The 13,515-nt window shown below is 34.2% G+C and overlaps 1 protein-coding gene across 1 annotated transcript; it reads right to left on the bottom strand.

The window, feature by feature from the left end:
• Positions 1-7,087: 7,087 nt before the first annotated feature.
• On the bottom strand, positions 7,088-7,987 carry LOC123252607 (vomeronasal type-1 receptor 1-like). The gene has a single exon (XM_044681881.1). It carries the CDS (start codon positions 7,985-7,987, stop codon positions 7,088-7,090), a length of 900 nt encoding a protein of 299 aa, XP_044537816.1.
• Between the last annotated feature and the right edge of the window lie 5,528 nt (positions 7,988-13,515).

Below are 13,515 nucleotides of genomic sequence, written 5' to 3'. Positions count from 1 at the left end.
ATGCATAGAAGAATGCATTAAAAACCAGAATCCTACCACATGTTGTCTGTAAGAAACACACTTGAGTCAAATAGATATTCACCGATTAAAGGTAAGAGGGTGGAGCAGAATTTACTGGGCTGCAACTGAGACAAAGAAGGCAGGAGTAGCAATCATGATCTCAGATAAAGTTAAGCAAAAATGATCTCGTTAAAAGAGATAAGGAAGGTAATTACATCTTGACAGGCAGTATAAATAAAGAATAAATATCAATACTCAGCATATATGCACCAGATGGTACAGCATTCAGATTTCTAAAGGAGTTTAAGAAGGAAATAAAGAGTAAAAACCATACTGGTGGGGTTCCTTAACCTTCCACTATCAGAACAAGATAAATCAAACAAACAAACAAATAAAAAAAAGAAGTAAGAGAAGTGAATGAAATGCTAGAAAAATTAGAGCTGTAAGGGGTAAAAAGGGGTTTTGGTCGGATGAATATTAAAAGGGATAGTCACCAGGGAACTGAATGAATATCAATCCCCAATAAAAAAAATCCTCAAGTCAAAATGACTTTTATGGTAGTTTATTTGCAAGTGAGAAGAGAGAAAATAAGAAAATTAGAGAGAGGATAAGATAAGATAATTAATCTAACACATTAATTAATTTGCTCTGATCCCTGGTTCAACCCAGGCAGGTCTAACTATCCCTCAGTCAGAAAAGGCTCAGTCTTGAGCCAAGGGTAGGAGGGCCTGAGGGCCAGAGGGTCAAGGGTGAATAAAGCAAAAACTTCAGTCACAAGGCCTCTCTTGAAAGGAGAATTCCTTCAGAAAAAATCCAGGAAAGACAGGTATTTACATTCACAATGTGTAGTTCCAAGTGTCAGGAAAAAAGACCCCTACTCCTTATACTATATAGTGATAGTGATAGGTTTGAGATAATCAATGTTGTGATTCTAAAGTGATTAGTATAATTCCATTATACTCTTAATTATAATTAGTAGAATTCATCATTTTATAAGGATTTCTAATTAAAGCATAAAACTGCTTCTAAGGGGATATCTAACCCCTCCCTAAGTCATATATCCCTTCTATCAGGAGATGCTGACCATATGAGTTTCAGGTCCCAAAATGTTGTATCATGTCCTGAGATGGTGCAAGTATGCACATCCTTTCCTATTTGGAAATAACTATCCTCCCCCCAGATCAGATGAGCCTGAGGTAAAATGGTCTTCACTATTCTCTAAATAAGGGTATTATCTTATGATTTGACCTCAAAACTAATATGGGTTTTCCTAAATGAACTAACCAATCAGCTTTGTAGTTGGGTAACAGTTTCTAAAAAAAGATCTACATGATGCTGTGTCTATGATATAAGTCATAATCCTTGTTTGGAAATATTCACTTTGTTACTATCTTAGTATGTAAACCAGGTCTCTGCTCCCTGATTTTGTCATCAGCTGGTTTCTAACTCTTTAATTGGCATGCAGTGGCCACGTTTATCTTTGAGACATGGTGCTCTTCCAATAAACTCTAAAATTCTACCTTGACTTAGAGAAATTTGGCTTTTTGACATCATTTACCTAAATTTTTTAAATTGAGGAGGTAGATAAATTTCCATGACACAAGGGAAAGATTAAGAGCAGTCTCACCTTATACAAGGTCTCATCCAATTCTCCTTCAGGTCCAAGCCATGAACAAGAAGAGCTCCTTCAGGTCCAAGACATAAACAAGAAGAGAGTTACAGGAAATTGTCACTCCCTTTTAAAAAGGCTTCTTTTTCGTCACTTCCTATGCCTTTCTCCTAATTGGTGTGTCCAATCACAACAGACACTTTGTTTGGACTGCTCAGGGAGCACTCAGTCAATTCTGATTTGTCACTCATTCTTGCACACATGGGTCACAGACTTCCCACTTGAGAATTAAATGGAGTTGTTTTCACCTTTGGTGATTAAATCTAAGAATAGTCAGGATAGATTTCATCTCATTATCACAATGCATTTTGTGATCATTTGTGAGACTTGTCTCCCCAATTGATCAATTGATGTAATTATCTTGTACCCCTAAAAATCTTCTAACTACATTATTTAGAGATAAGAGGGAAATGGAAGAGATAGAAAGAAAGAAAAACCAATGTTTTGCTAGACACATTGACCAAAAGCCAATTGGGGGCAATCCCCTTTGGCAAAAAAGTTTACAATTCAAAATAAATCAACCCATCAATCCCCTTAAGTTTGATCATTTGCACCAGAAAGTTCATTTTGGATCATTTTGATTCAGTGTAGGTTTCTGCAGACATTGTTCTCCAAATAGTTCATTTTTCTAGATTCAGAGTGTTAGCAAGCTTCTATTGCTGAAAATTTTTCTCAAACAAAATTTTAAATCTTGGATTTTTATGAAAATACAATCCCACCTGAAGAGTATGTTGACCAATACCTGGATCAACTCAGAATACATCATTGAATTATGGGGGTAGATGAATCAATTATCAAAAGAAAAACCAAAAACATAAAAAAAACAAATAGAGAAAAAAATTAAACTTTGGAAGGAAGAAAAAAAATCAGAATCAAAATATAAAAAATCTATGTATATAAAAATTTCTAAGTAAACAAGAATAAATTGCAACTAAAACAAAGAAGGCAGGAGTAGCAATCATGATTTCAGATAAAGTTAAGCAAAAATAGATCTCTTTAAAAGAGATAAGGAAGGTAATTACATCTTGAAAGGCAGTATAAATAAAGAATAAATATCAATACTCAGCATATATGCACCAAATGGTACAGCATTCAGATTTCTAAAGTAGTTTAAGGAGGACATAGAGAGTAAAACCATACTAGTGGGGTTCCTTAACCTTCCTCTATCAAAACAAGATAAATCAAATAAAAAAATAAGAAAGAAGAGAAGTGAATGAAATGCTAGAAAAATTAGAGCTACTAGACATCTAGAGAACAATAAATAAGGATAAAAAGGAATATACCTTCTTTTCAGCTACACATGACACATATAAAAAGACTGACCATGTACTAGGTCATAAAAATATTGCAAGAAAATGTAGGAAATCAGACATAATGAATTCAATTTTTCAGGAAATAATGCAATAAAAATCATAATCAATAAGGGCTTGTGGAAAGGCAAATTTAAAACTAATTGGAAACTAAATTATCTAATTCTTCAAAATGGGTTGGTCAAAGAACAAATCAAAAAAACAATTACTGATTTCATTGAAGAGAATGATGATGGGGAAACAACTTATCAAAATCTATGGGAGACAAGCAAAGCAGTACTCAGGGGAAAATTTATATCCCTGAGGGTATATCAACAAATTAGAGAGGGAAGAGGTCAGTGAATCAGACACACAACTTTAAAAACTGGAAAGAGAATGAATTAAAAATCTCCAAATAAAAACTAAATTGGAAATCATAAAAATCAAAGGAGGAATTAATAAAACTGAAAGGAAAAGAATTATTGAACTAATAAATAAGACTAGGAGCTGGTACTTTGAAAAAGCAAATAAAATAGATAAAGTACAGGTTGATCTAATAAAAAAAGAAAGAAAATTAAATTAACAGTATCAAAGATGAAAAGACCAACCTCACCTCTAATGAAGAGGAAATTAAGGTAATTATTAAGAACTACTTTGCCCAACTATATGGCAATAAATGACAATCTAGGTGAAGAGGGTGAATATCTACAAAAATACAAATTGTCCACATTAAAGAAAGATGAAATGGAATACTTAAACAATCCCATCTCAGAAAAATATATTGAATAAGACATCAAAGAACTCCCTAAGAAAAAAACCTCAGGGCCAGATGGATTCACAAGTGAATTCTATCAAACATTTAAACAACAACTAGTCCCAAAACTATATAATTTGACACAATAAGCAAAGAAGGAGTTCTACCAAATTCCTTTTATGACACAAATATGGTACTGATTCCAAAGCCAGGGAGATCAAAAACAGAGAAAGAAAACTACAGACAAATCTCCCTAATGAATATAGATGCAAAAATCTTAAATAGAATACTAGCAAAGAGACTCCAGCAAGTAATTAAGAAGATCATCCACCATGATCAGGTGAGATTTATATCAGGAATGCAAGGATGGTTTAACATTAGGAAAACTATCCACATAATTGACCATATCAACAATCAAACCAAGAGAAATCACATGATTATCTTAGTATATGCAGATGGTTGTATATCCACTGTAAAATTAATTTTCTGAAAATGTATAAGAAGTCATCATTGTTTTCCCAAGAAGGTATCAATGTCTATACTTGATAAGAGGAGAAGCATACCTCTAAAATTGATGAAAAAAGTTGTCTGTTAATCCTATTCCAGTGATGGGCAAACTTTTTAAAAAGGGGGCCAAAGGAAAGGAAATGCTCATCTATCAGTCTGTTTCTAAAGCAACTCTTTCAAAGTGTCATTGCATTGCATCCTATTCATTGTATTCATCATATTAGGAATAATGTCCTACAGCAGGATAGAACATTTCAGGGAGCCATATCTAACCTGTGGGTCGTAGTTTGCCCATCTCTGTCCTATTCCCTTCCATGATTTAAAAATTTTAGAACTGTGATTTATCTTTAAACAGATGACACAGATATTCAAAACAGTGGGTTTGGAACTTATAGACCATAAAATATTTGAGCTAACATAGAGCATTGTAAGGAATTAAATTAAGGATTTGACTAAATATATGATAATTTTAATACTGTGGTCCCAATTTAAAAATGTTATAGCTCAAGTCAAATTGACATTCAGTAGCCTTATTTACAAAGAGGTAAAAAGAGTGAAATTATAGAAATCTAAAAGAGGGTAGAGTAAGAAGTCTAGCTTATCACCTGAAATGTTTCTCCAATCCCCCACTCAACTGATGCAGGACTCATTAACCCTTCAGCTGGAGGACTCAGTGGGATTCAATCCCTATGGCTTCCTCCAAGAAGGAGAGGCCTCTCTGGAACTAATGTTTCCAGAATCCAGGAAAGGAGGATTAGCTTCTCACTCACCCAATCCAAAGCTCCAAAGGAAAAGATCCAGGAGTATTCTTACCAGAAGCAGTCCAAGAGCCAGAGTTCCAAGTCAAAATCCCAAGTCATAGCTTCAATCCTCAGTCCCAGTGCAAGATCCACCAAGTTGAAAAATTCAGGCCTAAGACCCCCTTGGACAGGAAGTTCAGGACATTTGTAGTCTTTTTCCACATCACTTCCTTTCCCTTCCTCCACTTTATGCGAGCCAATTGCAGTCTTAAATTTGCTTAGCACTGCCCAGGAGGTGGTCAGTCCCTTCTGGATTTGTCACCTACTTTAGTAAGTGGCTTGAACACCTCCCTTAATGTTAAATAGGGATATTTTCAGTTTTTGTTGATTAATTTAAAAATAGGCAAGAGGGAGAGTTAATCCTATTTTCATAGCATCAAATATAGACTATAATATTTTAACTGAAATTAGTACTTGAATATAGATTATGAAACACCAGTTTTGATTCTTTAGAATTTGCATATTCTAAACACCTCAGTTTAGAGGTGTACAATTGACATTCCTAGAAAGAAGTGATTCCCTTACAAACATTTTATTGTTCAGTAATTTTTATTCTTTTCCAACTCTTTGTGACCATATTTGGAATTTTATTGGCAAAGATACTTGAAAGGTTTGTTATTTTTTTCTGTTAATTTTGTAGATAAAGAAATGGAGGAAAACAAGGTTAAGTGACTTGCCCCTGTCACACAGGTAGTAAGTGTCAGAGTCCAGCTTTGAACTGGAAAGATGAGTTTTCCTGACTTCAGGCTTAACACTATCTACCATGTCATTTAGCTTCCTCTATTATAAAAATATGGTATCACTTTGTAAAAATAATATCAAGCAGGCTAAATGCTTAAAGGCAGCCAAGGTTGAGAGAAGCAATAGGAAAAAATATATATATACCCATACATGATGATCAAAATCAGCATGTGACCTTTGCTTATGGTAGATAGGATTAGGATAAATAAAAACAAGGAAAAGTCCCTCTACCATCAACAGGCTGCTTTGGGAATGCTCTATTTATTATAGCATAGGATAATTAAAGTAGGGCATTGATAAGCTGGAAAGTGTCCAGAGAAAGGTAAGTAGAATATAAAAAGGTTTAGAGAGCCAATTCCACATTATATTCATGTGAAGGAAAATGGGATCTTTTACCTGGAGAAGACTAGGGAATGATGGCTGTCTTTGAGTATTTAAGTGGATTTAGTGGAGAAAGGATAAAGTTTATTTAACTGCTTTCTAGAGGCCAGAACAAGGAACAACACATGACAGCTAATAAGATGTAAGTTTATGCATGATTTCAAGGAAAAACATTCCTAGGACCTAAAGTTGTACAAAGTGGGATGATGTCCCTAGGCAATGAATAGAATTCTTTTCTTGAACAACTTCTAAGTGATGTATTGTAGTGGGGATTTCTTTTGAATATGTGTTCACTTAGATGGTCATCAAGGTCCCTTTGAACTCTCAAATTGTGTATTTATGTGATCTGAGATGGAAATACACTTATACAACACATTTACCTATAGATGTTTTTAAATCATTTACTTTTGTTGACAAGAATCATTAAATTAGGAAGGGTATAGATGGAGATTTAAAACAATTGTGAATACGACAAAGAAATTTCTCATGGTGGACAAGTGTGCCCAGGAGATTCAGTAATAAAAGTGTGCATTGAACATTAGACTTAGTAAGAAGTTGAGTACACTGATATCCATACAGGTCATTCCCTTATTATAGACAGGTGTGAAAATACTGGAGAACTGACAGTGGGGTGACAAAAAGGACAAAAAAATGTAAACAGAATTAGAAGGAAAAGGAAGTGTCACACTCTACAGTTATTGTCACATACCCAAAGCTACTGTTTTCCTCGAGTAAATGGACACAATAGAAAAGAACTGAACTGAGAAATTTTTGAAATATTTCTTGGAAGGAAGTTTTACCTGGCCCTCATTTATTCCATTAATAGAATGAGGACTTTCAAGCTTACTTCATCCTGTATTCCTTCCACTGCCTGTATCTTAAGTCTATAATTCTGTGTGTTTCTGGTTCAAAATGTTAATTCAATGAAAGATGGTCTTTGCATCCTTCACTGGACACAATAGAAACTTGTAATTTGAGTGTCACTTTTGAGTAGTATGAAAGGGCTGACAGTTGGAAACAAGAGAGAAAGAAAAACTGAGACATGAAGCAACACAGGACTAGCAACTTTTAAAAAAGTCATATACATTACAAAAAAAGAACTCATGAAGTTAAAGCTAACAAAGGTGATCACCAATAGCAAGATGGCTTTGGCAGCATGGGTCTCTGAAGAACCTCTTTGAGACAGCATACTCCTGTGCATGTGTCGAACTCGTTGGTGATGTCTATACAAAAAAAGCACAATACAGCCGCTAGTAATGGCCATGACACTCACAAAGAATGCATCGTAAGCAAACTTCCAGATGAGGAATATTGTAGTCTTCATTGTATGGAGATCTAAAGCACTAAATCCAATGTTCTGTTCCTCTTTACTGTATGTTCTGTTCCTGAGACCAATGACATACAAAGGCAGAACTATATCTATCAGCAGATTCAGGACCCAACAGAAAAGACAGCAGGAAAAGATGCACTTCAGGGCTCTGGTTTTTAACTCTGCTATTCTGAGACTGCTTGGACTGATTTTGATGGCCTGAAAGACACTCAGCAGGGTGCAGCTACAGAGGGAAAGGCTACGAGTCACTCTTTGCATGTAAGTTAGAAATACACTCCCAGTATAATCCACAAAATACTTTAATCCCCAGACATCAATTGCTTTAGGAATTCCCCTGAAAAGGAGCAAAATTATATTGGTAAAGAGAAAATGTATGAGAATAAGAAATATAGATTTTGTTTTATGACCACTGTTCAACTTAAAACAGTAAAGGAATATGAGGAAAGAGTTCCCTAGGACTCCAATTACAATCTGGTTCAGGTAGACAATCCTCAAGATTTCATTCTGAGTAATCATTAGATTTATTTAGATTTCTTGATCAGAAAATTTTTCACCAGATAAAAAGTAACCTGGAAAAAATACAGAATAATATGTCAGTTAATGGCTTAAAATTTCCCAGCAGAATTTTCCTTTCTCTTAAGACCTATATCATGAGAAATAGATAACTTATGTGTATCAGTGGGGAAAGGATTTTGTTCACAAAGAAATGTTTATGGTACATAAATCCACTAATCCTTCAACCAATGAAATAGTTATTAATTGCCTACATTGTATTATAGAAATAACACATTGTTATTTAACAATAGACCTGCTAAACCAAAATCCTTAATAAAATGTATAAAGTGTGTAGATTATTAAATCCCTAGATTTCCATTTAAAATGAACATGTATTTGACTTTGATTTGATAACTATATGTCTGAGACAGAATTCTGGTTTGCTGCTGAATCATAAATGAATTTTATTCAGAAGACAAGGACTATCCAAAGTAGCCCTCTTATCTTTTAAGTAATTGCCTACAATAAAAGAGAGACTTCCTTTAAGCCTCTATACTGGAAAATATTTTGGTATCTCCGCACCTTGGGCTAGTATATAGTATAGGAACCTATTTCTCTATTTCTTGTGCATTAAACATGCTCTTTCCAACTTTTATGTGAAGAGACATTTGAAACAGCTACCATAATTTGAACTTTGAAAAGTCAGAATGGCAAATGATTAGGACATGGAGTCAATGAAAATGCACAAACCATAATCCACATCCAAAACTGTTACCGCTCTGTTACTAAGAGCTAAATTCAACTTCTGGGCTAAGAGGACCACAGAGTAGTAGTAAGGGTCTTCTTCCCCCCAGCACCAACTGATATAAATGTTCTCAAAAAGACAAAAATAAAAATCAGATGAGAGAGGGGGTTCTACCATAGGGAGAAGCCTTGAAGGTAGGCAGGTTTTGGGGAGAAAATATAAGGGGTTAAAATAACTCCTACCAAAACAGTAGCTGATCACCCCTCCCCCACTCCATCTACAGTGCCAGAGTCAGAGTGAGTGTGGGGAAATCTCTAGGTTTTCGGGGGCTGGCGGCTGAGGACACCAGAGACTTACCCCTCAGAGCACTGATTCTTGGGACCCCAGGAAGCTGAGGAACATGGGGCCCATATCAGACACAGTGGAGACTAAAAAAATAGCCTTAGAGCAAAAACCTCTCTGTCGCTCAATACACAGATGTCCTGCCCTACTCACTCAGATTTCTGGCTGGGAAGGGAAGAAAAAACTAACAAAGCAATGGCCACCAACACCCAAGAAATAAGATCTACAACTACTAAAAATAATAAGAAAAAGACACTGGCCCTGGATAGCTCCTTTGAAGAAATATGGTAGACTACAGAGGAGACAGAAGAAGGCAACAAAAAAGCAAACACATCCAAAAGTTCCAAAAAACAGAAATTGGTCCCAAGCTCTCCAGGAACTCAAACTGGAGTTTAAGAATCAAGTAAGAAAGATTGAAGAACAATGGGAAGAAAAATGGGAGAATGAAATACAAGTAATTCAAAAGGAAAATAACAGTTTAAAAGACAGAATTTTCCACTTGGAAAAAGAAGCCCAGAAATAAAATGAAATGATAAGCAAATTGGAGACCAGAATTGACCTCCTAGAAACCATGAAAAGCAGGATACACCAAACCAAAAAGGAAAATGAAAAGATCATAGCTGAAAATCAGTCTTTAAAGACTAGAATTAGGCAAGTAGAAGCTAATGATCTCGTAAGACTGCAAGAAAAAATAAAGCAAAGTCAAAAGAATGACAAAATAGAAGGAACCATGAAAGATCTCAATGAGAAGATGACAGAGCTTGAAAACATATCCAGAAGAGACAATTTGAGAATCATAAGTCTACCTGAAAACCTAGAAATTAATAGAAATCTTGACATCATGCTATAAGAAATTATACAAAAAACCCCATTCTTAAATAAAAGGGCACAATAGACATTGAAAGAGTCCAAATATCACCCTCTACATTAAATCCTCAAAAGACAACTCCCAGAAATGTAATTGCCAAATTCAAGAGCTTCCAAGCTGAGGAGAAAATATTGTAAGAAACCAGAAAGGGACAATTCAGTTATCAAGAAGCACTAATCAGGATTACACAGGATCTGGTAGCCTCCACTCTAAAGGATCACAAAGTTTGGAATACGATATTCAGAAAGACAAGAGAATTGGGTCTACAATCAGGGATCATCTACCCATTAAAACTAACTATGTACTTTAAGGGGAAAGTATGGGCATTTAACAAAATAAAAGATTTCCAATTATCTGGAAAGAAAAGACCAGATATAATGGAAATTTTGATGTCCAAATACAAAACTCAAAGGAAACCTGAAAAGTTAAACAAAAAAGAGAGGGGAAAATATTTTTAAGGGATTCGATGAGGTCAAATTGTTTATATTCCTTTATAGAAAATGATGTTTGTAACTTTCTAAAACTGTATTCACTATCATCGTAGTTAGAGGAATTATTCAGAGATAGAGGTTAGGGTACCAAGTGGTTTAATGTGATATGTAAAAAAACAAAAAAGGGAGAAATAGAAGATGGCAGCAAGAGAAACTTGGTGGAAGAAGAAAAATAGAATAAATTATATCGCATAAAGAGACCCATGGGAGTGGGAGGGGAAGAATACTATTTTAAGAAGGAGAGGAAGAGAGTGCTAATAGGTAATACTTGAACTTTATTCTCAGAGAAATCAATTCTGAGGGGGAACTGCAGCTAGATATAGTGGAGTATAGAATTCTATCTTACCCTATAGGGAAGTTTAGAGGGAAAACCTAAGTGGATTATTGGGGTGGGGACTTCTTAAATGGAGTGAAAGAGAGAGGAAAGGAATTTAATAGGCTCTAAAGAAAAATAAGAGTAAAATAAAAAAGGAGGGGGTGTGAAGGGAAGTAAAATAAGGGTGGGAGTTGGGGAACCGATTAAAAACAAAACACTGGCATAGAAGGAAATAGTGAAAGAAGAAAGGATAGAATGTTGGGGAATACATGGGTGACAATCATAACTCTGAATGTAAATGAGATGAACTCTCCAATAAAATGGAAACAAATAGTAGAGTGGATTAGAAAACAAAATCCTATCATATATTGTCTACAAGAGACAAAAATGAGGCAGGTAGACACACAGGGTAAAGGTAAAAGGCTAGAGTAAAATCTGTTGGGCTTCAACTGAGAAAAAGGAGGCTGGAGTTGCAATAATGATATTTGACAAAGCCAAAGTAAAAACATATGATTAAAAAAGATAGAGAAGTTAATTATATACTGATAAAAGGCATTATAGACAATGAGGAAATATCAATACTCAACATGTATGCACCAAATGATGTAGTATCCAGATTACTAAAGGAGAAACTGGCAGAGCGCAAGGAGGAAATAGATAGTAAAACTATACTAGTGGGATACCTGAACATTCTTCTATCAGATCTAGATGAATCAAACCAAAAAATAGATAAGAAATAGGTAAGAGATGTGAATAAAATCTTAGAAAAATTAGAGTTAATAGGCATATGGAAAAAAATAAAAAGGGACAAAGAAGGAATACACCTTCTTTTCAGCAGCACATGGTACATTCACAAAGATTGACCATGTACTAGGGAAAAAAATCATGGCAAACAAATGCAAAAAAGCAGAAATAATGAATGCAACCTTTTCAGATAATAATGCAATAAAATAATAATTAGTAAGAGTACATGGAGAGGCAAATCAAAAATTAATTGGAAATTAAATAATATGATTCCTCAAAATTAGTTGGTTAAAGGACAAATGATAGAAACAACAAATAATTTCACTGAAGAACATAACAATGAGGAAACAACATATCAAAATATATGGGATGCATCCAAAGGAGTACTCAGGGGAAAATTTCTATCTCTGGGTGCATATATTAACAAATCAGAGAGGGAACAGGTCAGTCATGCAAATTAAAAAACTAGAAAGAGAACAAATTAAATATCCCCAGATAAAAACTAAATTAGAGTTCCTAAATAAAGAAATTAATGAAATTGAAAGTGAAAAACTATTGAATTAATAAATACGACTAGAAGCTGGTAATTTGAAAAAAAAACAAATAAAATAGATTAAGTACTGCTTAATATAATAAAAAAGGAAAAAAGGAAATTAAATTAACAGTATCAAAAATGAAAAGGACAACTTTATCTCTAATGAAGAGAAAGTTAAAGTAATTATTAAGAACGATTTTGCCAAATTATATGGCAATAAATATCGAAATCTAGGTGATGTGGATGAATATAACAAAAACATAAATTGCCTAGATTAACAGTAGAAGAAATAGAATACTCAACTAATCCCATATCAGAAAAAGAATTTGAATGACCCATCAAAGAACTCCATAATAAAAAGTCCCCAGCATCAGATGGATTCATAAGTGAATTCTATCAAACATTTAAAGAACAATTAATCCTAATGCTACACAAACTATTTGACAATATAAGCAAAGAAGAAGTTCTACCAAATTCCTTATATAACACAAATATGGTACTGATTCCAAAGCCAGGCAGATCCAAAACAGAGAAAGAAAACTACAGACAAATCTCCTTAATGAACATAAATGCAGAAATCTTAAACAGAATACTAGCAAAAAGATTCCTGCAAGTGATCATGAGGATTATTCACTATGATCAAGTGGGATTTATATCAGGAATATAAGGATCATTTAATAATAGGAAAACCATCCACATAATTGACCATTTCAACAACTAAACCAATAGAAATCACATGATTATCTCAGTACATGCAGAAAAAGCCTTTGACAAAATACAACACTCATTCCTACTGAAAACACTGTAAAGCATAGGAAAAGAAGGGCCTTTCCTAAAAATAATAAACAGTATATATTTGCTTTCAGCACACATCATCTGCAATGGGGACAAGTTCAAAACTTTCCAAATAAGATCAGGAGTGAAACAAGGATGACCAGTATCACCTTTGTTATTTAACATTGTGCTAGAAACACTAGCAGTAGCAATTAGGGAAGAAAAAAATTGAAGGTATTAAAATAGGCAATGAAGAGACCAGGGTATCACTCTTTGCAGGTGATATGATGGTCTACTTAAAGAATCCTAGAAAATCAACCAAAAAGCTAGTAGAAATAATCACCAACTTTAGCAAAGTTGCAGTATACAAAATAAATGCACATAAATCATCAGCATTTCTATACATTTCCCACACATCTCAGTAGCAACAGTTAGAAAGAGAAATGCCATTTAAAATCATCCTAGACAATATAAAATACTTAGGAATCTATCTACCAAAACAAACAAAGGAATTATATGAACACAACTACAAAACACTTTCCACACAATTAAAACTAGATCTAAATAACTGGAAAAGCATTAATTGCTCATGTATAGGATGAGCTATCATATTAAAAATGACAATCCTACCCTAATTAATTCACTTATTCCATGCCATACCTATCAAACTACCAAGAAACTTGAATTAGAAAAAATTAAAACAACGTTCATTTGAAAGAATAAAAGATCAATAA

Source organism: Gracilinanus agilis, chromosome 6 (genome assembly GCF_016433145.1).
Source record: "Gracilinanus agilis isolate LMUSP501 chromosome 6, AgileGrace, whole genome shotgun sequence".
Lineage (NCBI taxonomy): Eukaryota > Metazoa > Chordata > Mammalia > Didelphimorphia > Didelphidae > Gracilinanus > Gracilinanus agilis.
This window is presented reverse-complemented; position numbering and strand designations above follow the sequence as displayed.

Bases quoted from the DNA above. Each gene is read 5' to 3' on its own strand.
- LOC123252607 (XM_044681881.1), bottom strand. From the start codon at position 7,987: ATGATTACTCAGAATGAAATCTTGAGGATTGTCTACCTGAACCAGATT.